The sequence below is a fragment of the Mandrillus leucophaeus genome, unplaced genomic scaffold (assembly GCF_000951045.1).
Source record: "Mandrillus leucophaeus isolate KB7577 unplaced genomic scaffold, Mleu.le_1.0 Scaffold123, whole genome shotgun sequence".
Lineage (NCBI taxonomy): Eukaryota > Metazoa > Chordata > Mammalia > Primates > Cercopithecidae > Mandrillus > Mandrillus leucophaeus.
In genome coordinates, this window is record NW_012100654.1 from 3,143,950 (window position 1) to 3,169,644 (window position 25,695).

The 25,695-nt window shown below is 35.8% G+C and overlaps 1 protein-coding gene across 2 annotated transcripts in view; it reads left to right on the plus strand.

Moving 5' to 3' along the window:
* The window catches only part of CCDC14 (coiled-coil domain containing 14), a 54,552-nt gene extending 29,580 nt beyond the window's left edge, over nt 1-24,972 (plus strand). For both annotated transcript variants that reach the window (XM_011971546.1, XM_011971547.1), the window contains 4 exons: nt 6,515-6,597; nt 9,068-9,286; nt 9,360-9,492; nt 22,682-24,972. In XM_011971546.1, coding sequence (XP_011826936.1) covers nt 6,515-6,597; nt 9,068-9,286; nt 9,360-9,492; nt 22,682-23,621 — 1,375 coding nt within the window. In that variant the 3' untranslated portion in view covers nt 23,622-24,972. The remainder of the gene's footprint in view (nt 1-6,514; nt 6,598-9,067; nt 9,287-9,359; nt 9,493-22,681) is intronic.
* Nucleotides 24,973-25,695: the final 723 nt, after the last annotated feature.

The window sequence follows — 25,695 nt, forward strand, 5'->3', positions numbered from 1 at the left end:
CATTTCAGTGGCAATAAATAAATTCACAGTGTTCTGTAACCATCACCACTATCTGTGCCAAAACTTTTTCATCCCCAACATGAACTCTGTACCCATTAAACAGTAACTTTCTCTTCTTCCTTTTGTTACCTCCTGGTAAGTTCTTGTTTTTTGTTGTTTCTGTCTCTGAATTTGAGAAGGTTGAAATTTTTTCTCTTTATAGTTTGCAGCTATATTTCTAGTGCCAGGAATTGTGCCTAGCACTCATTCTAACAAATATTTGTTAAATTGACTGAATGCATGGTAGATAAGCTTGAGGGAATCACATAAGGCAAAATAGAAAAAGAATGATCTAAAAATTATTATGAAGAAGATAATACATATGAAAAAGGAAATAGATATAAAATTGGTGTTCCTGAAAAAAGAGAACAGAACAAATGGATTAAAGACAAGAGATTTATCAATAACAAGAAAATTTTCTGATTGTACCACTTTATTCTAGCCTGGGAGACAGAGCAAGACCCTATCTCTAAGAAAAAAAAAGATCTTTGTCAGCAGATGAATAGGACGTAGAAGATCTCAGAAAAACCGTGCAAAATAATCAACACCCACACATATGCTGGTAAAGTTACTACACCCTAAGGATGAAAAAAGTTAATTTTTGGAGACACTCAAAAGAAACAGAAAATTACGAATGAAGAGAAACATTTTAGGCTATCTCCAGTCTCTTCACGGTGATTTTCATTGCCAAAGGATCATAGAATATCATTTACAAAGTTCTGAGGGAAAGAAAGTATGCCCCGAGAATCTCTAATGTGGTCTAGCTGTCCTTTCAGTGTCAAGGCAACAGTCATATTCTCAAGTGTGCAAGAACTTAGGAAGTTTAACAGCCTTGAACTCCTTTAAAAAACAAAACAAAAAACTTGAATGGCAAAGTCCAGTCAACCAAAAGATGAATTCAAACAAAAGAGTAGACAGACGTGAACATTGAAACTATACGTAAAACTAAGACAACCTTGGAAATTATGGTTATAGATCAGAATGTGTTAGTAATTTTGACAATATGAATTCCAGACTCTGCATTTTTCATATCCTATTTCCTAAATTTTAGATTACTTAGGAGTAATATTTCTTGAAGTAAAGAAATATTTGCCTAAAGTTAATCAGTTTTGGTTTCGCTTGTTATTTTTTTTCCGTTAAAATCATGTAATCCTAAATTCAATACATGGTATTTTTAAGTAGTATTTGTAATATCATCGTATTATTTTAAAATTCTTCTTAGATATATATATATATTTTTTGTTTCTGTATATGCTGGAGAATGTATGAATGTTACCCAGCAAATAATGATTGTTATTTCTATTTAACAGTGTGCTAGAGGTTCTAACAAGTGCAGTAAGGCAAGAAGAAGAAATAAAAGCCAGTCACATTGGAAAGGAAAGAAGTAAAACTGTCTTGTTCACAGATGACATGATAATTCTTGTAGAAAACCCTATGGAATCTACAAAAAAAGCTGCTAGAGTTAATAAGAAAGATTAGCAAAGTTGCAGGATACAAGATCAATTGAATTTTTATGTATCAGCAATGAACAATTTGAAATTAAAATCAGTACTAGAGTCGCATCAAAAACATATGAACAATTTAGGGATAAATTTGAAAAATATGTAAGACCCGTACACTGAGAACTACAAAATATTGTTGTGAGAAATGAAAGATCAGTATAAGTGAGAGATAAACTAGATCCATAAATTTAAGACTTAACATGTCACTTCTCCCCAAATTGATGTATAGATTTTATGTAATTAAAGTAAAAACCCAAGCATGCTGTTTTTAAATATTTAATTGAAGCTGATTCTAAAGTTACATGGAAATTCAAAGAATCTAAATACCCAAAACAATATTGAGAAAGGGGAACCAAGTTGGTACTATTCAATTTCAAAACATAAAGGATTAGTATTCTAAGAGGTGTGGTGTAAAGGTGACAAATCATTGAAACAGAGTAGAGTATAGAAACAAATTCACACATAGAGATAGTGTTTTGCAAAGATATCAGAGAAATTCAGTGGGGAAAGAATATTCTTTTCAATAAATAGTGCTGAAACAATGGGAGAATCATGTTTTTAAAAAATGAACCTCAACCTTTGCCTCATACAGTACACAAAGTTGACCTGAAATGAATCACAGATCTTTTTTTTTTTTTTTTTTTTTTTTTTTTGAGACAGAGTCTCGCTGTGTCGCCCAGGCTGGGGTGCAGTGGCGCGATCTCGGCTCACTGCAAGCTCCGCCTCCTGGGTTCACGCCATTCTCCTGCCGCAGCCTCCGAGTAGCTGGGACTACAGGCGCCCGCCACCACGCCCGGCTAGTTTTTTGTATTTTTAGTAGAGACGGGGTTTCACCATGTTAGCCAGGGATGGTCTCGATCTCCTGACCTCGTGATCCACCCGCCTCGGCCTCCCACAGTGCTGGGATTACAGGCTTGAGCCACCGCGCCCGGCCGAATCACAGATCTTAATATATAAACTAAAACTACAAAACTTCTAAAAGGAAACACAAGAGAAGATCTTAGGGATTTTGGAGTGGGAAAGATTTTTAAAATATAACACAAAAAATATAAACTAGAAAAAAATGAGTAAAGTGGACTTCATCAAAATTTAAAACTTTTGTTCTTCAAAAAGCACTGTTATTAAAAATGAAGCAACCAACAGACTGAGAGAAAACATTTGCAAAACATGTACTCGATATAGGACTTGTACTGGAATGTACAAAGAACTTAAGACAGTATAAATTTTTAAATATCAAGCTTAAAAGTGGGCAAAATATTTGAACAGATACTTTACCAAATAAGTGGATATCAAATATGAATATCAAATACGAACATGGAAAGAGGCTTATCAGTAATCATTAGGAAAGTGAAAATTAAAACCATGATGAATACCACTGCATACCATTAGAATGGCTAAAATTCAAAATTAGTAAATGTTAGGATGTGAAGGAATGGGAACTTTCACAATTAACTGGTGGGAATGTAAAATAATTTGAACACTTTGGAAAAAATGTTTGGCAGTTTCTTAGAAATTGAACGTATATCTAACATATGATCCAACCAGTCCACTCCTGGGTATTTAAGAGAAGTCAAAGTATATGTCCACACAAAAACTTGTTGATGAGTGTTCATAGGAAACAACCCACATGTCTATCAATGGGTGAATGGATAAACAAATAGTGCTATAACCATACAGTAGAAAACTACTCAACAATAAAAGGGTAGGAACTATTGATACATGCAACAGCATGGATGAATCCCACAATTCTTATGTTAAGTGAAAGAAGCCAGGCTAAAAGAGTATATATTCCATGATTCCATTTATATATAATTCTAGAATATGCAAACTAATCTATAAATAAGTGGTTATCTGGGAAGAGGGTTGTGAAAAGGGCTATGAGGAAACTTTTGGGGATGATAAATATCTTTTTTGAAAAACTTTTAGGTTTGGGGGTACACGTGAAGGTTTGTTACATAGGTAAATGTGTCACAGGAGGTTTGTTGTACATATTATTACATCACCCATGTATTAAGCCCAGTACCCAATAGTTATACCTTCCCCTCCCTCCTACCACCAAGACCCCAGTGTCTGTTGTTTCCTTCTTTGTGTTAATAAGTTCTTATCATTTAGCTCCCACTTGTAAGTGAGAATGTGGTATTTGCTTTTGTTTCTGCATTAGTGTACTAAGGATGATAGCCTCCAGTTCCCTTCATGTTCTTGCAAAAAAAACATGATCTCATTCTTTTTTATGGCTGTTGATGAATATTGTAATTGTGATGGTGATTTTACTACATCATATGGCAGAACATAAAATGACACAGTTTAAATTTATGTAGTTTATAGTATGTCAGTTTTATCTCAAGCTATCTAAAAAAAAGAATGACTTGAATAAAAGAAATATTTGCCTGAATAGCAGCAGTTCTTCTTTTTCTTTTTTAAAATCCAGTATATTTAAATTTAGTACATAATCTTTTAAAGTAGCATGTGTAACATCAGTTTTTATCCTTTTTTCTGTTTTTATCATGTATCATTTTAAATAGAATAATTTTTTAAAAAGCCTAGCCCTGAAAGCAGAGAATGAAAGGAATGAAAGTAGCTAGTTGTACAGTTAAGTTGGAGGGAACTTTTTTTAATATGGGAAGAGTTTTAATATATTTCTTAGCTTAGGCACATGAACTGGCAAAGAGGGAGAAACTGCAGATATAGAAGATAAAGGGAGTGGGATAGGAGCAGAGTCCTTGATGGTCTAGGAGGAGGGTGGGATGCAGGGCACAGATGAGGCTACTCACCCAGACTAGATGGAAAAAATGAGGGTTAGTACACATATGGATACACCCTGGGACCAAAGGATGACTGTGTTTATCCCCAAACCACATTATTTTTAGTGAAAAAGGAAAGTAAACAGTTGAGAAGAGGAAGGTAGGAATGAGAGGCTTACAGTGAATTATTAGAAGTTTAGATTGGTTACATTTGAGAAGAGAAGAATCTGACCAGGGACATACAAAAAGATTATCAAGAAAAGCTTCTGTTGTAAATGGGAAACCTTTAAAGAAAATCAGAATTTTATTAAAACAAAAATAAGCTCATATTATATTGTTCTGCAACTTGCTTCTTTCACTTCATAATGTGTCTCGGAGATCTTTTCACGTCAGTACAAATGGACCTCTTGCTCATTTTAATATCTGTGTATTAGTATTTCGTATATGGATGTACCATAATTTATGTAACATATTCAGTTGTTTCCAACTTGGCACTATTAAATAATTGCTGTTGTGAATATTCTTGTATATATCTATAAGGTGGGAGATGCTTTTACACATGTAAAACTGTTTCTGATGCTTGATAACCTGGAAGTAGAATAATTTTGTCAGAGATTATGAACATTATACATTTTGTTGGACATTTCAAATTGCCATCCAGAATGGTTATACTGATATAATCACACGAATTGAGATAATTCATTTCCCTGTACTATCATCAGATAGTGTTATTATCAGAGTGTTACTATCATCAGAAATTGTTATTTCCTTTTATTTATGTCAATCCTGTGGCCAAAAAATATTTCCTTTTAAATTTGCAATTCTTCCTGTTAGTGAAGATGAACATTTTTATCACACGCTTATAGGCCGTTTCTATTTCTTATGTGAATTGCTCGTTCTTATCCTTTGCCGCTTTTTACTAGGTTGCCTTCCTTACTGATTTGTAGGAGTTCTTTAAATGTTATGGACCTCTTGTCTATAACGTATGTGCAGGTATTTTCTTTCAGGCTTTTAATTTTACAAGTTTCAAAATTTGATATGGTTAAATCTTTTGTTCTTTTCCTTGATGCTTGCTGGATATTGAGTTTCACTTAGAAATGCCTTCCCCACTTCAAGATTATGTAGATTTCCCCCTAAAACTTGTATAGTTGGGTTTTTAAAAAATATTTTATCACTTTAATCAACTCAAAATTAATACATGTGAGTGATGCGAGGTAGGGTACTATCATTTTAGATTCAGTATCAAAAATACATATTTTAAGGCAAAATATTTTTAGGTAATTCTGGAAAGATAATAGAGGTAACTTTTTTTCCCCATAAGCGATAACTTCTTAGGAGTAAAGAAAACACTTTTGTATGTTTCTATTTGTGAAGCAGATACATATTGTGAAGTTCATTGTAACAGGGCAGATTGGTAGCCTGTTAATATTCTCATTACTTAAGACCACTAACTTTTCCATCTAATAAAATTATTAGAAGCATAGATTTTGTTTCAGCATATGACAAACATCAGGGAGATAGATGTCTGATGGCAGTCAGTGCCTGTAGGTATTCTAGTTCATAGTAATGACAAATCTTTTAAAAAGTAGATGATTAACTACAATGATTAAGATACACAGAAAGACAATGAGAAACAGCAAGAGGAGGTAGAAAAGGAAAGAAATAGAAAAAAACCTAACAAATCACTGAAGAGACAAAAAAGAGAAATTAACATTTTCCTTGTGAGGGGAGGTTTTTTTTTGAGGCAGGGTCTCGCTCTTTTGCCACGCTGGAATGCAGTGGCACGATCTGGCTCACTGCAACCTCTACCTTCCAGGTTCAAGCAATTCTCCTGCCTCAGCCTCCCAAGTAGCTGGGATTGCAGGTACGTGCCACCTATTTTTAGTAGAGATGGGGTTTCGCCATGTTGGCCAGGCTGGTCTTGAACTCCTGACCTCAGGTGATCTGCCTGCCTCAATCCCCCAAAGTACTGAGATTACAGGCATGAGCCACTGCGCCCGGCCCATGAGGGGAGGTGTTAGGTTGTTTCAGGCAACCTTAAAAATTATCTCAGGCCTCATAATAATAGTAGTATGGTTTTGTTATGTTTATTTAGTTTTTGTCTTTTGGGGATGTGATGGACTTCTGCCGCCTTAGTGGGTTTATGTTTTTTCTTTTTTGATAGGCTATCACATGTATACTATTAAATTGGCTTGGGATTCTTGCATTCATAGTTCTTCATTGTTTCTTTAGGCAGTTGAGAATTTTGAACCAGCAACTCAGAGAACAAGAGAAAACTCATAAGCCATCTGGTGCTGTGGATTGCAACCTTGAATGTAAGTAAAAGAACTTTAAGGATTGATAAATTATTTGTGGCTCTGGAAATGTTGATAAAGAATTGAGCTTTTGTAATTACTTTGAGGGGATAAATTTAAAATATTGTAGAAACATAGGAAAATAAAAGATGCTATCACTTCCCAATAATATACACCTTTTTTTTTTTTTTTTTTGAAAAACAGGAGTGTGTTTCCTTTTACATATCTTCTCTTCATATATAATTGATGTATTTAACAAATACTTACTGAATACCTACTGTGTGCCAGGCACAAATAGAACTATGTATGTACTTTTTCTTTTTTAAAAATGAGATCACACTGTATATACTTTTCCACAGCTTCTGTTTATTCACTTAACATATAGTGGACATTTTTGTCTATCAAAATACATAATTATGCATCTTTCTCTTTACGAATTACTTGGATATTCTGCTTATCCAGGTCTACCATAATATGGTCCTCTGCTAATAGTACTTTCCCCCTTTTTCCCAGTGCAAACAACATTGCAGTGAAAATCTTTGTATATGTCTTCATGCATATATGTCAGCTTTTTTTGTTTGTTTGTTTGTTTTGAGATGGCGTCACTCTGTGACTCAGGCTGGAGTTCAGTGGTGCGATCTTGGCTCACTGCAAGTTCTGCCTCCCAGGTTCAAGCGATTCTCTTCCCTCAGCCTCTCAAGTATCTGGGATTATAGGCGCCTGCCACCATGCCTGGCTAATTTTTGTATTTTTATTAGAGACAAGGTTTCATCATGTTGGCCAGGCTGGTCTTGAACTCCTGACCTGAAGTGATCTACTCACCTCGGCCTCCCAAAGTGCTGGGATTACAGACAATGAGCCACCACGCCTGGCCAGCGTTTTTGCAGAATAGATGTATAGCAGTAGAATTGCTGAGCCAAAGGGTATATACAGTTGTAATTGTGACAGATATTGCCAAATTGTCCTTAACGATCACAGAACTTAATAAAGAAACTATAATAGTACCAGAAGAAAAGATAAGAATTTGTATTTTTAAATTTTTTTTGGGAGGGGGGAGGGACTTTTCCTAAGCCTGTCAAAGACTCAAATGCCACAGAGGAACAGATTGATAAAATATGTCCCCAGAAAACTTTTTCAGTTTCTACATAGCAAAATTATAAATACATTCAAAACACATAAGCAAAATGGAGAAACAATATATGACACGATAAAGCCTTAATCTTCTTTAATATATAAGTATATCTTATAAAGCAATAAGAAAAAAATATGATTACCCAACAGAATGAGCACTTTATAAAAGTGTTAAGTTTCACCAGAGTGATTCAGAAGTTATCACTGTATTTCCACTGTTAACCAAAGGTGAGGAGAGGGAGAGGGTAGGAGAGGAGGCCTAGAGGACAAGTAGGGAGATCAGTAGTTGCCACTTTAAATAGCTCCTGTTCTTTATATTATCTCATCATTTATCTTCTTGTTTCTTTGAGATCATTACTGTTTATAATTACGTGTTTGTTATCAGCTCTGTGAGAACAGAGACCATGTCTGTGCTGTTCATCTCTGTATATTCAGATTCTAGTACAATACCTCACACATAGTAAGCATTCACTAAGCATGTAGTTGCTCAATAAATGGTGCCATATACTTTTATCGCCTTGAAAAAGAACGTGATAGATCTGTGTGTTTGTATACAACAGTCTTAAGGCAGAAAAAGGCAACGTTAGAAATTGTGTATGGTGTGTGTGTATGTAGTGTAATTAATACCATATGCAAAAGTGTTTTCACAAAAGATACGAAAATTAATAGTGATTGTCTTGGGGACAGAGAGGAGGAGTGGGAGGGAGATTCTTCTTTGGGAATCATTTGGTATCATTAACATTTTGTGGTGTTTGAATTTTTTTTTTTTTTTTGAGATGGAGTCTCGCTCTGTCACCCATTCTGGAGTGCGGTGGTGCAATCTCGGCTCACTATAAGCTCCGCCTCCTGGGTTCACGCCATTGTCCTGCCTCAGCCTCCCGAGTAGCTGGGACTACAGGCGCCCGCCACCACGCCCGGCTAATTTTTTTGTATTTTTGGTAGAGACGGGGTTTCACCGTGTTAACCAGGATGGTCTTGATCTCCTGACTTCGTGATCCGCCCGCCTCGGCCTCCCAAAGTGCTGGGATTACAGGCGTGAGCCACCGCGCCCGGCCAGTGTTTGAATTTTTTAACTTTGTACATGTTTTCTTTCTTTTAAAAGGATTATGTATTCTTTCTTTTAAAAGGGTTAAAAAAATTAATGCTTAAAATGTCAACTGGAAAAGAAAGGTATGATTTCTGCCAATCAATTTTTTAAAATATATGTAGTATTTATGTAGAACTGCTCATGCAATTAATTGTTAAACAAAATCAATAAATTTCAGGCCTTTTTTTTTTTTTTTTTTTAAGAAACAGGTATTTTCCAAGTTTGTACTTTTTAGGTTTGGGAAACAACTATTTGATCCGTTTTGTCTTACAGTGTTTTCTCTTCAGTCATTGAATATGTCACTGCAAAATCAATTGGAGGAGTCACTAAAGAGCCAGGAGTTACTGCAGAGTAAAAATGAAGAGCTCTTAAAAGTGATTGAAAATCAGAAAGATGAAAACAAAAAATTTACTAGTATATTTAAAGACAAAGATCAAACTATACTTGAAAATAAACAGCAATATGATATTGAGATAACAAGAATAAAAATTGGTATGTATTTAGACAATAGTTATTGTCACATTTTTTAAAAGGAATAAGGAAACTGACACTTTTGTTGTTTTAGAATTGGAGGAAGCCTTAGTCAATGTGAGGAGCTCCCAGTTTAAGTTAGAAACTGCTGAAAAGGAAAACCAGATATTGGGGATAACATTACGTCAGCGTGATGCTGAGGTGACTCGACTAAGAGAATTAACCAGGTAAAATTGACTTCTTTTGAATAACTCATGCCTTTTTTATTTTTAGATGGTTTTTATAAACTTCAAAATAATGTCAGACCTGTTATCTCACCCATATCTTTTTCTCTTACTTTGCCATTGTTTTTGCTAATTCCTAATGATGTTTTCTTCTGTTCCAAGTAAATTAGTTTAGAAATTTCAAATCTGGCTAAATGCTTTTTTTAAACCATGTGAATCAGGGGTCCCTGATGAGAAGCTGAAGACTTGTATAGCAACACCGTTAAGCCCTCTGGTTCTGAAGCTAGAAAGATCTGACTGGAATCCCAGCTCTACCACATATTAGCTGAGTTAACTTCTCTAAACCTCATTTAACTTCTCTAAACCTCAGCTGTAAAGTAGGGACATGAATAGAGTTGTCATGGGAAACTAAGAAATCATTCATGAAAAGTACTTAGCATGGTAAGCCCTCATGTCATATCATCTTAGGTAAGTCAGTTAGCCTCTTTCAGCCTTATTTTATCAGTTAAATGAGGGGGTTGGCAGTAGCCCTTAAGATCACTTCATTCCCTAACAGTATTTTTCTAAAATAAAATTAGCTCACTCAATTTTTCTATGATACTCACTTACAAAGTTCAGTTTTCTTTTGAGATCTTTGCTAAGAATTGGATTCTCAACTGCTTTTTTAAAGTTCTAGGAGAGAAGTCAGTTACCTTAGGTCTAAACATCAGCAGATCTGACTTTGTCTTTGAGTGATCCTACAAGTTCCAAATATAAAATAATCTTGAATATAAAGTAATCTCCCTTGTGTTTCCAATAAACAGATCCATTTTGAATTTTAAATTTCCCCCCACATTTTGAATGATAAACTTGTAGGGAATCGGATGAAACAGTAATATATAATATTTAATTTATTAATTTAGCTTTATAAATGTATTTGAAATTAATAATCTGTTCACATGGAAATATTGCCCTTTTTCCACGTTTATATTTCATAGAATGTTTGCATTCAAACTTCTATTTAACAATGAGAAAAGCAAGACATTTTTTGTAATCATAGAATTATAATTGATTATGTTCTAGTCAGAGGTTCTGAATATTGGCTTATACCAGTCTTATTCAAAATAAAGTAATAGAATGTCCCTTCTTATGAAAGTCTTGGTAAGGTATCCCAAGGAACATGTGTCCTTTTTTCTGAGGAATAATTTCGGGGTGAGAACTTTGTTAGTGTCAGGTATTTATACTAAGAGAAACCAGTAAAAAAAAAAGGCCACATATGGTGTGATTTCATTTATGCGAAATGTCCAGAATAGGCAAATTGACAGAGACACAAAGCAGATTAGTCGTTGCCAGGGGCTGGAGGAACCGAGGGGTGTAGGATGAGAAGTGACTGCTAATGGGTAGTTTCATTTAGGAGTGATGAGATGTTCTGAAATTAGATAGTGGTGACAGTTCTCAACTCTATGAATATATTAATAACCACCAAATTGTGCACTTAAAAGGAGTAGATTTTGTGGTATGTAAATTATATCTGTAGGGTGCAGTGGCTCATGCCTGTAACCGCAGCACTTTGGGAGGCTGAGGTGGTTGCTAAATATCCACATTGACAAGCGAAAAACTTATTGTAGTGCTTTACTGACATATGTAGGAATATCTTTTCTTTATATTTATTTATTTATTTATTTATTTATTTATTTTTGAGACATAGTCTCGCTTTGTCGCCCAGGCTGGAGTGCAGTGGTGCTATCTTGGCTCACTGCAAGCTCCGCCTCCTGGGTTCATGCCATTCTCCTGCCTCAGCCTCCCCAATAGCTGGGACTACAGTTGCCCTCCACCACGCCTGGCTAATTTTTTTTTTTTTTTTTTAGTAGAGACGGGGTTTCACTGTGTTAGCCAGGATGGTCTCTATCTCCTGATCTCGTGATCCGCCCACCTCGGCCTCTCAAAGTGCTGGGATTACAGGCGTGAGCCACCGTGCCCAGCCAAATACGTCTTTTTTTAGTAAATACATGGCACGTGTTGAACATTGTGCATGTTGACAATACTATTCAACATGTGCAATGCATTTACTAAGAAAGTTGGTAACAAAAACATAGGAAAAATCTTTCAGAGTAATAGTATAACTTTCCTAGAAATTAGTAGAAATGGAAGCCCAAAGAAAAAAGGGACTTACCTGAGTTTCACAGCTAGTTACTGTCTGAACTAGGACTAGAGCCAGGATTTTGGATTCCCTCTTCAGCTTTGCTTTCTGTTTTAAACTGGACAGCTTTTCTCTGAATAAAGATGCCCCATTATTGAGGGATTCTTCTACCTGTGTTGGAGATACTTTTGTACCTGCTCATTCTTTCAAAATAACATGCAGTCTGCCCTTTCCATTGTTTATTCAGAATGAAAACATGTAATTGGAGGCTTCTTTTTTTCCTTAACATTTATCCTAACAAAAGTATAGGAACTAAAAAAGTTTGTTAATTCTTGCCTACTATTTGCCTTTAGAAAAGGCCCTGTCTAGAATATTAGATACAGACTTTTGCTCTCCTTTTCATAAGAATCAAGAATTTTCCTATCAGTTTTTTACAGTTTTGTTAAGCACGTTTTATGCTGGGCATAAATCCTGCCTCGTGACGACTAGCTCACCTGTCAGATTGACTGCACTCTTATGAATGATTGTAAAAACATGATGGGAAGGCTAGGCACAATATCTCATAAAGAGTTTAACACTATCCCTACATTTTCCAAAGATTTAGTAACAGCTTCAAAATTCTAAGTACATTCATTGATGTCAGTTTTATACTTTTTATTTTGAGGCAGAATCTCGCTCTGTCACCCAGGCTGGAGTACAGTGGTGTGATCACAGCTCACTGTCACCTCAACCTCTCTAGCTCATGCAATCTTCCCACTTCAGGCTCCCAAGTAGCTGGGACCACAGGCACATGCCACTATGCCCAGGTTTTTTGTTTTTTTGTTTTTTGTTTTTACTTTTAGTAGAGACGAGGTCTCGCCATGCTGTCCTAGCTGGTCTTGAACTCCTGGGCTCAAGCAATCCTCCCACCTTGGCCTCCCAAAGTGCTGGGATTACCAGCACACCAAGCCATTGTTTTGTTCTTTAAATTAAAAAAAAAAAAAAGAAGTCTGAGCTTAATTATATCTAAATTCATCCACATTGTTGATTCATAATTTCTTTGGTGACACTCTATGCAATTCAGTTGGTTAGGAACATCTCCAGTATTATAGGTGGGTTGCTGTGACCATTTTAATTTTACTTTGGGCATTAGAGTGTAAAGCACCAGCATCTGACAGTACAGATAAATCTACATGCTCTTCCACTCCTTCACTCTTCCCATAGTCACCTTAGTCAGATAGGCATATGGTTTTTGTATGTGTGTTTTAAATAATCTCTCAGAAAAGAGATTCTGTAAAATTTCTGAATGTCTTTCTCAGACTTTGCGGGAGGAGTAAGGACTGAAAGGTACATGTGCAAGGTCTAAAGAAATACCACAAACCATCTTTCTTTTCCTTCTCCAACCTTTAATGATTTTAAATGTGCCTGTATCACCTTTTTTTTCAGATCTTTCTACAACATGTTATACAACCATTAAAATGTGAAGAAAATTAATGTTTTAAATACTAATTTAAATAATTATATTTAAAAATATGTAAATTAAATAATATATTTAATATTATTTAAGTAAATAAGTAGTGAATAGTTTCACAAAGCATTCTTATAAAGTAGCCTAGAAAGGACCCTGCATTTGTTATGAAAGGGTGCCAATTTTCTAAGTATTAAAAATCAGTGTATTTAACTGAATTATGTATAATAGAAATACCAATATATCCACTTGTCACTGTTTAGGTGCTCATATTCCTTCCTTTAAAATTTTAACATTTTCGTATCTCTTTACTTACAGAGAGTTTTAATTTCAGAGATAGTGGTGAGTCATATTCTGTTTATACATCAGAAGATTAGTAATTGCTATTAATTTCCAGAAATTAAGCCTTTTTAAATGTCATTGTCCCTTCCTTTCTTCATCTCTGATTTTATCTATAGCAACAATAATTAAAAAAAAAAAAAACTGGAAAGAAATCTCAATATAAGTATTCCTTTACTGAAAATAAACAAAAATAAAAATTTCAGTATGCAGTCTGATCAAATTAATTAGTGGGTCATTATTCATTACAGCATTCCTTTAAAGGTATGTTTCTCCAGCATATTTTTGTGTTTTAGTAACAACTCATTAGCTTCTTTTAAAATTAATATAATGGACAATATTTTAATTATATTTATGGGGTACAGTGATGTTTTGGTATATGTAAACAAGAAGAAATAACTAAATCCAGCTAATAACATGTCCATCATCTCAGTTATTATATTTTGGAGTGAGACATTTTTAGCAATGTTGGATTATTATTAAGTATAGTCACCCTAGGCTGGGCATGGTGGCTCATGCCTGTAATCCCAACACTTTGGGAGGCCAAGGCAGGCAGATCACCTGAGGTCAGGAGTTCGAGACCAGCCTGGCCAACATGAGAAATACTAAATTTTTTAGATATGACCTTGAAAGCACAGTTATCACAAACAAAAATAGACAAATGAAATCGTGTCAAACTAAAAGCCTTTTGCACAGCAAGGGGAACAATCTAACAGAGTGAAGAGACAAGCCATGGTGTCTTTACTAAAAATACAAAAATTAGCCAGGCATGGTAGCAGGCACCTGTAATCCCAGCTACTTGGAAGGCTGAGGCAGAGGTTGCGGTGAGCTGAGATTGCACCACTGTACTCCAGCCTGGGCAACAGAATGAAACTCTGTCTAAAAGAAAAAAAAAAGTATAGTCACCCTACTGTTCAGTAGAACCCACAAACTTATTCCTTCTATGTAACTGAAACTTTGTACCCTTTGACTAACATCTCCCCATTTCCCATACCCTACCATCCACCGCAATCGCAGTCTCTGGTAACCACTATTCTACTCTCTGCTTTTGTGAGTTCAACTTTTTTATATTCCATATATAAGTGAGGTCATGCAGTATTTGTCTTTCTGTTCCTGGCTTATTTCACTTAGCATATGGATGTTCTCCAGGTTCACTCATGTTGCAGATGACAGACTTTCCCATTTTTTTTTTCCTTTTTTTTTTTTAAGGCTGAGTAGTATTCCAATATGTTTATATGCCACACTTCTATAAAGAAATATTCATTCATTCATTGAAGGACACTTAGGTTGATTCCATATCTTGGCTGTTGTGAATAATGCTACAATGCCTATACTCTGGGTGTGTGTGTATAGATAGATAGTTGTGTGTGTGTGTATATATATTATATATACATATTATATATGTATACATACGTGTGTACATATACATGTGGATATGTACCTACACATGGGATTGCTGAATCATATGGTAAGTCTATTTATACATTTTTGAGGAGCTTCCATACTATTTACCATTGTGTCTATACTAATTTACATTCCTACCAACAGTATACAAGGGTTTCCTTTTCTCCACATCTTCATCAACACTTGTTAGCTTTCATCTTTTTTGTAATAGCCATTCTGACTGGTGTGAGATGATATCTCATTGTGGTTTTATTTTGGATTTCCCTAATGTTGAGCATTTTTTCTTAATCATATTGGCCATTTAAATGGAGAAATGTCTGCTCAGGTCCTTTGCCCATTTTTTAATTATTTGTTTTTTTGCTATTGAGTTGTGTGAGTCCCTTATATATTTTGAATATTAACCCCTTATCAAGTATGTTTTGCAAATATTTCTTCCACACCATGGCTTGTCTCTTCACTCTGTTAGATTGTTCCCCTTGCTGTGCAAAAAGCCTTTTAGTTTGATACGATTTCATGTGTCTATTTTTGTTTGTGATAACTGTGCTTTCAAGGTCATATCTAAAAAATTATTGCCTGGACCAGTGTCATGGAGCTTTTCCCTCATGTTTTTTTCTAGTAGTTTTACAGTTTCAGGTCTTGTATTTAAATCTTTAATCCATTTTGAGTATATTTTTGTATGCATTGTGAAATAACAATCCAATTCCATTCTTCTGTATATGGATCTCCAGTTTTCCCATCACCATTTGTTGAAGAGACTTTTCCCCATTTTGTTTTCTTGTCACCTTTGTCAAAAATCAATTGGCCATAAATACATGGATTTATTTCTGTCCTGTTCCATTGATCAGCATGTCTGTTTTTATGCCAGTTCATGCCGTTTTGATTTCAATTCCTTTAATATATTTTGAAATCGAGGAATGTGGTGCCCCCAGCTTTGTTCTTTTTACTTAAGATTTATTTGGCTTTTCGGGTTTTTTTAAATGATTCTATATGAATTTTAGGATGGTTTATTCTATTTCTGTGAAAAGTGACACTAGAATTTTGACACGAATTATGTTGAATTTGTAGGTCATTTTGGATAGCATGAATATTCCAACAATATTATTTCTTCCAATCATGAGCACAGGATATCTTTCCATTTATTTGTGTTTTCTTGAATTTCTTTTATCAGTATTTCATAGTTTTTAGTATATACTAATAATATATATATTTAGTAAATACTAATTTTATATATATATATAGTTTACCTCCTTGGTTAAATTTTCACTGAAGTATTTTACTTTTTGTTGCTTGTTTTTCTTAATTTCTTTTGGGTAGTTTGTTGTGAGTGTATAGAAATGTTACTGATTTTTTATATTGATTTTGTATCCTACAATTTTACTGAGTTTATCAGCAAACCAGTTTTTTGGTGTTTAGTATTTTCTGTGTATAAAATCGTGTCAGCAAACAGAGACAATTTCATTTCTTCCTTTCTTATTATCTTCTATTTTTTTTCTCTTGCCTAATTACTCTGGGTAAGATTTCCAGTACTGTGTTGAAAATAAGTGGTGAGAGTGGGCCTTCTTACCTTACTCTTAGATCTTAGAGGAAAAACTTTCAACTTTTCAACATTGAGTATGATGTTAACTATGGATTTGTCATATATATGGCCTTTGTTGTGTTAAGGTACATTCCTTCTATACAGAATCTGTTGAGAGTTTTTTCATGAAAGAGGGTTGACATTTATCAAGTGCATTTTCTACATCTTTTGCGATGATCATATAGTTTTATATTCTTCATTCTGTTAATGTGGTATATCATAGTCATTGGTTTTATATGTTGAACCATCCTTGCATCTCATTTATGAATCCCCTTTAATCATGGTGAATAATTCTTTTAATGTGTTGTTGAATTTGGTTTGCTAGTATTTTGTTGAGGGTTTTTTTTATCTGTGTTCATCAGAGATAATGACCTGTAGTTTTCTTTTCTTGTAGTGTTCTTTTCTGGCTTTGTTATCAGAGTCATAGTGGCCTTGTTCTTGGCCTTGTTCGGTGTTTTCTATGTAAAACAAGTTTGGAAAAATTCCCTCCACTTTGAATGTTTGAAAGAGTTTGAGAAGGATTGGAATTCTCAATCCTTCTTTAAATGTTCTTTAAATGTTGGTTAGAATGAAGCTATGAAGCCATCTTGTCGTGGGCTTTTCTTTGGTGGGAGACTTTATTAAGAACATTTAATATCCTTACTCTTTATTGATCTGCTCAGACTTTCTATTTCTTCATGATTCAAATTTGGTAAGTTGTGTCTGTATAGAAATTTATCCATTTCTTCTGGGTTATCTAATTCGTTAGTGTATAATTGCTCATAGTAACTTATGATTCTTTGCGTTGCTGTGTTATGTCTTTGCATTGCTGTGTTATCAGTTGTAATATCTCCTTTTATTTCTGATTCCCTTGAGTCTTCTCTCTCCTTTTCTTAGTCTAACTAACGGTTTGTCAATTTTATGTCCCCAAAAAAACAAACTCAGTTTTGCTGATTTTTTCCTGTTGTTTTTCTAGTCTCTATTTCATTTATTTCTTGCTCTGATCTTTGTTGATTTCTTCCTTCTGCTAATTTTGGGCTTAATTTGTTCTTTTTTTTCTAGCTCCTTAAGGTGTAATGTTAGATTATTTGAGAGCTTTCTTTTTTGATACATTTATTGCTATAAATTTCCCTCTTAGAATTGCTTTTGCTGCATCCCATAAAGGTTGTCATATTTTGTTTTCATTTTTGTTTGTCTCAAGGTATTATTTAATTATCCTTTTAATTTCCTCTTTGTCTCATGGTTGTTCAGCAGCATGTTTCTTAATTTCCACGTTTGTGAATTTTCCAAAATTTTGTCTTGTTTATTGATACCTAGTTTCATGCCATTGGAATCAGAAGATACTTGATATGATTCCAGTCTCCTTAAATTTGTTAAGAATTATTTTGTGGTCTTAACATAATCTATCCTGAAGAATGTTCTGTGTGCGTGAGAGATGAATGTGTACTCTGTTGCTGTAGAATGGAATGTTCTGTTATATCTATGAGATCTATTTGGTCTAAACCAAGCTTGTCCAACTCATGGTCCCTGAGCCGCATGCAGCCCAGGATGGGTTTGAATGTGGCTCAACACAAATTCATAAACTTTCTTAAAACATTATGAGTTTTTTTTGACAAAAATTTAAGCTCATCAGCTGTCGTTAGTGTTAATGTATTTTATGTGTGGCCCAAGACAATTCTTCTTCCAGTGTGGCCCTGGGAAGGCAAAAGTTTGGACACCCCTGGTCTAAAGTGTAATTCGAGATGTTTCCTCATTGATTTTCCTTATTGATTTTATATCTAAATGTTAGAATTGTATCTAAATGTTTTCCTTATTGATTTTCTATCTAAATGATCTGTACAATGTTGAGAGCTGGGTACTGAAATCCCTCACTCAGTCTGTCTGTCCCTTCAGATCATTTAATAGTCGCTTTATTATTTAGTTGCTCCAATGTTGGGTGCTGCATATATTCTTACAATTGCAGATTGACGCCTTTATCATTATATAGTGATCTTCTTTGCTTCTTTTTACAGTTTTTGACTTAAAGTCTGTTGTCTGATATGAGTATAGCTACCCCTGCTTTCTTGGTTTCCTTTCCTGTGCAGTATATTTTTCCATCTCTTTACTTTCAGTCTATGTGTGTGCTTTACCTTACAGTGAGCCTTGTGTAAGCAGCATACAGTTTTTGATTCATTTACCCACTCTGTCTTTTGATTAGAGAATTTACTCTATTTACATTCAAGGTAATTGCTGATAGGCAAGGACTTGCTACTGCTATTTTGTAATTTATTTTGTAATTGTTTTGTAGATCCTTTCTTTCTCCCTCTGTTGCCTTCCTTTGTGGTTTGATGGTTTTCTGTAATGGTACGCTTTGAATCCTTTTCATGTTTTGTGCAAATTCTGTAGGTTTTTGCTTTGTGGTTACCCTGAGGTTTACATAAAACATCTTATACTTAGGCTATTTTAAGCTGATAATAACTTTAATCACATACAAAAACTACACTTTTACTCCCCTCTTCCACATTTTATGATCTTGATTTCAAAATTTACGTCTTTTTCTAATTTATATCCTGTAACTATAGTTGTTTTTAATAGTTTTGTCTTTTAACCCTCATATTAGAGATAAAATTGCTTTACATACCACCATTAAGGTACTAGAGTATTCCGAATATGATTATGTATTACTTATACCATTGAGTTTTATAATTGCATGTGTTTTATGGTATTAATTAGTGACCTTTTAATTCAGCTTAAAGAACGTGTTTTAGCAATTCTTGTAAGATAGGCCTACTGATGATGAACTCCCTTAGCATTTGTCTGGGAAAGTTTTTATTTCTCCCTCATTTCTGAAGGGCAGTTTTGCTGGATAAAGTATTCTTGGCTGACAGGTTGTTTTTGTTGAGAAGTTCACTGTTAGCCATATTGGGGCTCCCTAGTGTGTGATGTTTATTATCTCTTGCTGCTTTGAATTTTAACAGTTATCTTTGAATTTTAACAGTTTGGTTACGGCGTGTCTTGGTGAACTTCTCTTTAGGTTAAATTGGATTGGAGACCTCTGAGCTTCCTGTACCTGAATGTTGGTGTCTTTCTCTAGATTTGGAGAATTTTCAGCCATTATTTTCCTAAATATGCTTTCTGGCCATTTTTCTCTGTCTTCTCCTTCAGGCACTCCTGTTTCTCAGGTGGTGTCTCATAATACCTGTAGGCGTTCATTCTTTTTCATTCTTTATTTCCTCTTCTGACTGGATACTTTTAAATGTCCTCTTTTCAGGCTCACTAATTCCTCTGCTTGATCAAGTATACTATTGAAGTATTTTATTGAATTTTTCAGTTTAAATCCTGTATTTTTTTATCTCTTAGATATCTATTTGATTTTAAAAATTTGTTTCTATTTCTTTGTCAAACTTACTGTTTTAATTGTTTTCCAAATTTCATTTAATTTTTTATCTGTGTTGTCTTGTAGTTCCCTGAACATTTTAAAGAGAGGATTATTCTCAATTCTTTGTCTCTGATTTCATAGGTCTCATTTCTTTAGAGTCCATTATTGGTGCTTTATTACTTTCTTTTAGTGGTGTCATTTTTCTGATTCTTCATAATCCTTGTATCCTTGCATTGGTGTCTGTGCACTTGAAGAAGTGGCCACCTCTTCCAGCTTTTGCAGGTGTTCTGCCCTACCCCCCTCTCACCTGAGGTGAAGGGATAGACCTTCACTATTTAGTCTAGCCTGCGATTCTGGATTGGCCATCTGGTAGTGACCATAGGCAGGCAGACCTTGCTGTTGGATGCTCTAACTGGGCTGCTACCTGTGCTTTGAGGTCAATGGAGCTATTGGCTGTGCTCCATGGCCTTGTGAAACCAATGGCTGTGCTCCATCAACGAGTGAGGCCACTGACTGGGTTCCAAGGTCAGGTGAAGCTGCCGGCTGGGCTCTGCAATCACCTTTGCTTGGGCAGGGTTGCAGGCTATATTCCCTGGCTGAGTGCTACTGCTGTTTAGAATCTAACTGGGTAGGGTTGCAGGCTGGGCTTCAATGGTGCTGGGTTTTCTGCCCAGCCACTCGTGACAGGCAGGGCCAGAGATTACTCCACGGTGTGCAGTCACAGGTTTGCCTCCCTGCCTGGGCCTGGGCAGAACCTCAGGCTGGACTCCAAAGCAGAGTGGAGTCACTGCTTAACTGCTAAGATTGGGCGGGGCCAGTTACTGTGTTCTGCAGATATACAGGGATGCAGGTTTGCCTCCTGGCCTCAGGAAACTATATATACAGCTGTGAAGTTAGGTAGGGTCACTAGAGTCTGGCAGGGCCGGATGCGGACCTCCACAGATTTATGCTAATGTGCACTTGCCTCTGGGTCTGGGGAAGCCATAAGCAGAGTACTGAGGCTGGGTGGGGTTACCGCTCGCCCTCTCAGTTCTTACGGGACCAGATGCTCTCTTCTACACTTAGGTGCCACCGCATACTTGCCTCCTGGCCTAGGAAAACTTTAAGCAGAGAATTGAGACTCTGCTTAAGGGTTGGGGAAGGCTTGGGTGTGATAGTGGTAGGGACTTGGCCCTGCCAAACCTGTCAACTGTGCTTTCTGCAAAGCAGTGCTTTTGACTGGTCTCTCTGATCTGGTGCTTCTATTGGCAGGAATGCAGAGTCATTGCCAAGATTTGTGCTGTAGCCGCTATGAGCCCCATCCCCTTCTTTGTTTTTTGCTAACCCCAGATGGTCTAGCCCTGTAAGAACACGTGGAGTAATGCACAAGTGGGCTTCCTGAGAAGCATCCCGGAGTGCCGGGTCAGTTGAGTGTTCACCTCCAGCTTTCTTTTTCTGCGGTAGAAACTGTAGGCCCAGGGGACTCCTCCTGTGTGGTACTTAACTGGCTTGGAAAGAGGTGAAACTGTTCCTTTTAACCATGCCCAGCCTTCACTGATTTTTGAGACCATATATGATTCAATTTAAATAGACTAAACTCTTAGTATAAAATAGCTTTAGGCTGGGCATGGTGGCTCATGCCTGTAATCCCAGCACTTTGGGAGGCTAAGGAGGGCAGATCACAAGGTCAGGAGATCGAGACCATCCTGGCTAACACAGTGAAACCCCGTCTCTACTAAAAAATGCAAAAAGATTAACCGGGCGTTGTGGCAAGTGCCTGTAGTCCCAGCTACTTGGGAGGCTGAGGCAGGAGAAAGGCATGAACCCAGGAGGTGGAGCTTGCAGTGAGCCGAGATTGCGCCACTGCACTCCAGCCTGGGTGACAGAGCAAGACTCTGTCTCAAAAAAAACAAAAAAAAGGCTTTAATAGGACTACTAATAAAGGTTGCCATCAAACAAACACCCACTTAGACCACGCTAAGTACTTTACCTTTATACCTTATTATTTTATCTTATTTAATCTTCATTGTAGTTCAGAAATATCTTCATTTTACAGGTGAGAGACTTGAGATTCAGAAAGGTTAAATGACTTGCCCAAGATCACAGCTAATGATGGCACTGGGATTTGATTCCATTTCTAACTTCAAACCTTGTATGGTTTTCCTTATACACCTTTCCAGTACCTAGCTGTTGCTTATACCTATTATGCCAGATAATTATCTCTAACTATCCTTTTTTTCTAGTATTGTGCCCCCGACACACACACACACAAACATATATAATGGAGGGAAATAATTTCTAACAGAATTCATAACAAATGAATAGTGTGTTTCCCTTTGTATCTTAGCCTACCTTTGTTAGGCCAGTTTTTTACTCTAGGGCTCAATTTGTAGTGCTGCTCAAGAATAAACCCTCTCGGCTGGGCGTGGTGGCTCATGCCTGTAATCCCAGCACTTTGGGAGGCTGAGGCGGGCAGATCACTTGAGGCCAGGAGTTCAAGACCAACCTGGCCAACATGGTGAAACCCTGTCTCTACTAAAAATACAAAAATTAGCCAGGTATGGTGATGGTGCACATGTAATCCCAGCTACTCGGGAGGCTGAGGCGAGAGGATCACTTGAACCTGGAAGGCAGAAGTTGCAATGAGCTGAGATCATGTCACTGCACTCCAGCCTGGGTGACAGAATGAGACTCCATCTCAATAAAACAAAAGAAAAGAATAAAATATCTCCATACCTTAAAAAAAAATTCTGAGCCTCTATTTTTAGACATAGTGATAGATTTGATACAGATCAACATATTTTATCATTGTTATTTTAATTATATGCTCTTGCCAAAGCACATTCTGTGATTTTGTGCTTCTAGTCGCTTTTTATATTGAGAACCAGGCACTTCTCTCAAATCCCTTTTTTAAAGATGGAGGTATAGATAAGTGAATTAAAGAAACAGCTAAAAATAATAATAATTAGTGTTCTAAATTCTTCTTAACAGAACTTTACAGACTAGCATGGCAAAGCTTCTCTCCGATCTTAGTGTGGACAGTGCTCGCTGCAAGCCTGGGAATAATCTTACCAAATCACTCTTGAACATTCATGATAAACAACTTCAACATGTCCCAGCTCCTGTTCACACTTCCATAATGAGTTATCTAAATAAGTTAGAAACAAATTACAGTTTTACACATTCAGAGCCACTGTCTACAATTAAGAATGAGGAAACCATAGAGCCAGACAAACCCTATGAAAATATTCTGTCCTCCAGAAGCCCTCAAAATAGTAACACTAGGGGCATGGAGGAAGTATCTGCACCTGGAATTATTTCTGCTCTTTCAAAACAAGATTCTGATGAAGGGAGCGAAACTATGGCTTTAATAGAAGATGAGCATAATTTGGATAATACAATTTACATTCCTTTTGCTAGAAGCACTTCTGAAAAGAAATCACCACTTTCTAAGAGACTGTCCCCTCAGCCACAGATAAGAGCAGCTACAACACAGCTAGTTAGCAACAGTGGACATGCTGTCTCTGGAAAAGAAAATAAACTGTGTACACCTGTAGTCTGTTCCTCTTCAACAAAGGAAGCAGAAGATGCACCTGAAAAACTTTCCAGAGCATCTGATATGAAGGACACACAGCTCCTCAATAAAATAAAGGAAGCAATTGGTAAGATCCCTGCTGCCACCAAGGAGCCAGAGGAACAAACTGCATGTCATGGCCCATCAGGTTGTCTTAGCAACAGCCTTCAAGTGAAAGGCAATACTGTCTGTGATGGTAGTGTTTTCACTTCTGACTTGATGTCTGACTGGAGCATCTCTTCATTTTCAACGTTCACTTCTCGTGATGAACAAGACTTCAGAAATGGCCTTGCGGCATTAGATGCCAACATAGCTAGACTCCAGAAGTCTTTAAGGACTGGTCTTCTGGAGAAATGAATTCAGAAGAAAACTCTTCGAGTGCTTCTTTTTAAAACTAGAACTTGACTATATTGAATGTGTATTTTTCTTTAGTGAAATGATGTTTTATATTATTAATTATGTGTGAAGTAATACATTGTACAAGTACTAATTGTATTGTTGGGATATATTGACACTGAGGAGCTTATAAAAACAAGTCATCTTAAGAAGTTGACAATTGCTACAAGAAGAAAGTTGTAGATAACTAGGAAATTACTGTAAGTAATGTTTTATTTCAGTACTTAGCAATTAGAGTTCTTTTATTAAGATGTATCTGCTGGATTAAGGGTACAGGTTGAAATAGTTCTGTGGTTGTCCTAAAAGATAATGGGAAAAGAATCTCTGGATGTAAGTTTTTCTGTTGAAACTGGAGGTGGTTTTTTTGGGTTTGTTTTTTTTTTTCTGTTTTGGTATACTTTTTTTTTTTAATAGCAATGTGTTTTTATTAAACCTGCTATGTGCCACAGGCTAGTGTTGTTGGTGAGATATATAAACATTTATTTAAAGAGAAAAGTTACCAGTATCTACACCTCTTAAAAAACATTGATTGGTCTAAAAAATATATAGATAACATCCTAAGTTAACATATGGCTTCTTAAAACTTGGGCACTTTTATTTGTTCTTATCCCAAATTCATGTTTTAAGGCCTTTAAAGAATAGTTATAAGTGCTAACAGATAAGCTATAGTTTGGGAAATTTGTGGATTTTTTTAAAATAAGAAATGTTTATTTTTGTCCTTATATTTAAACATGATGGAATTTGTAAATCTTGGCATTGATTGTAATTCTACCTTTTTGGAACAACTTTTTTTCCAGCATGTTAGCTGAGAATATTCTCTATTCTATAAATAATATGAAGTAGATTGGTCTCTCTGCTTCTCTATACCACGACTTCTTAGCTCAGTATCATCTCCCTTCACGTAAGCAGCACATTTTAACTCTTAGGAAGCTGAATGTTGTGTTATCACTAATACTTTGTACACGTCACTTGCCCACTCTAATTGTCTTTAATACTTGGACAGGCTTTATCATTAAAGAGTGTTCTCCTAGGCCCAGAACCTCCTCGTGGTTTTTTGTTTTTTTTTTTTTTTTTCAGGTGTTAGTGCTACAGCATTTGAAGGACCCAGCTGTAGTCTCTTTGATATGTTCGGATTTTCCAGATAGAGATTTAAGTCTAAAAATTTATTAAGTGAATTCTAAACTATTTCACACAAGAGTCTATTAGCATCTTCAATTTTCTTTAGTATTCATGAATTAATTTATTGGCATCTTATTTTGAGGTAGTAGGCCACAACTCTTTAAAAAATAAGTTCAGAAATAAAAAATAATAAGAAAATTGTGTCATCTGTCTACTCTCAAATATTTAACTTATTCATATGCAAAAGTAGAATGTTAAGATTACATGGTAATACAAGAAGATAGTCCTATTTGGTCCTTAACATGGAACAGGCATCCTTATATGCAAAGGAAATTTATAAACCCTTGTGGGTTCAATTAATTAGTGATTGTTATAATCAATTTAATAGTTTAAGAAACAAATGAGACTAGAAATTTCTTCAGGGACCTTCAGCAGATGCTTAGTATTTGATGTAAGACATGCACATGAAATAGAAACATGAAAGAATTTGGTTAAATTTCAAGGTGGAATATGAACCTAGCACAATGGATGGAATAGATAGTGAGTTTTACAGAACTTTAGAACAGAAGAAAGCCAAGAGTAGAAGAGGACCTAGAAGAGACAACTTCATTTGGAAGAATACATAGGATTTGGGTAATCCTGTGAACAGCCTTAAATGTTTCCCCCTTAGAAAGTCAGTATCATCAAAATGTGGGGATTGAATTTAGTATATTAGGATGGTGGTAGACCAACCTGACTGAAATAGAGGTGGGGAGGGGGTGGTAATAATAAATGAAAAACACACAATTAGAAGATTTGGATCAGTTGTAGAATGTCTTCAGCTCCAGGCTGAGGAGTATCCATTAAACATTAAGTCATTGGAGTATTTGGGTGTCTGGTGGTGATGGTTTTTGTTTTTTGTTTTCAATTGAGGATT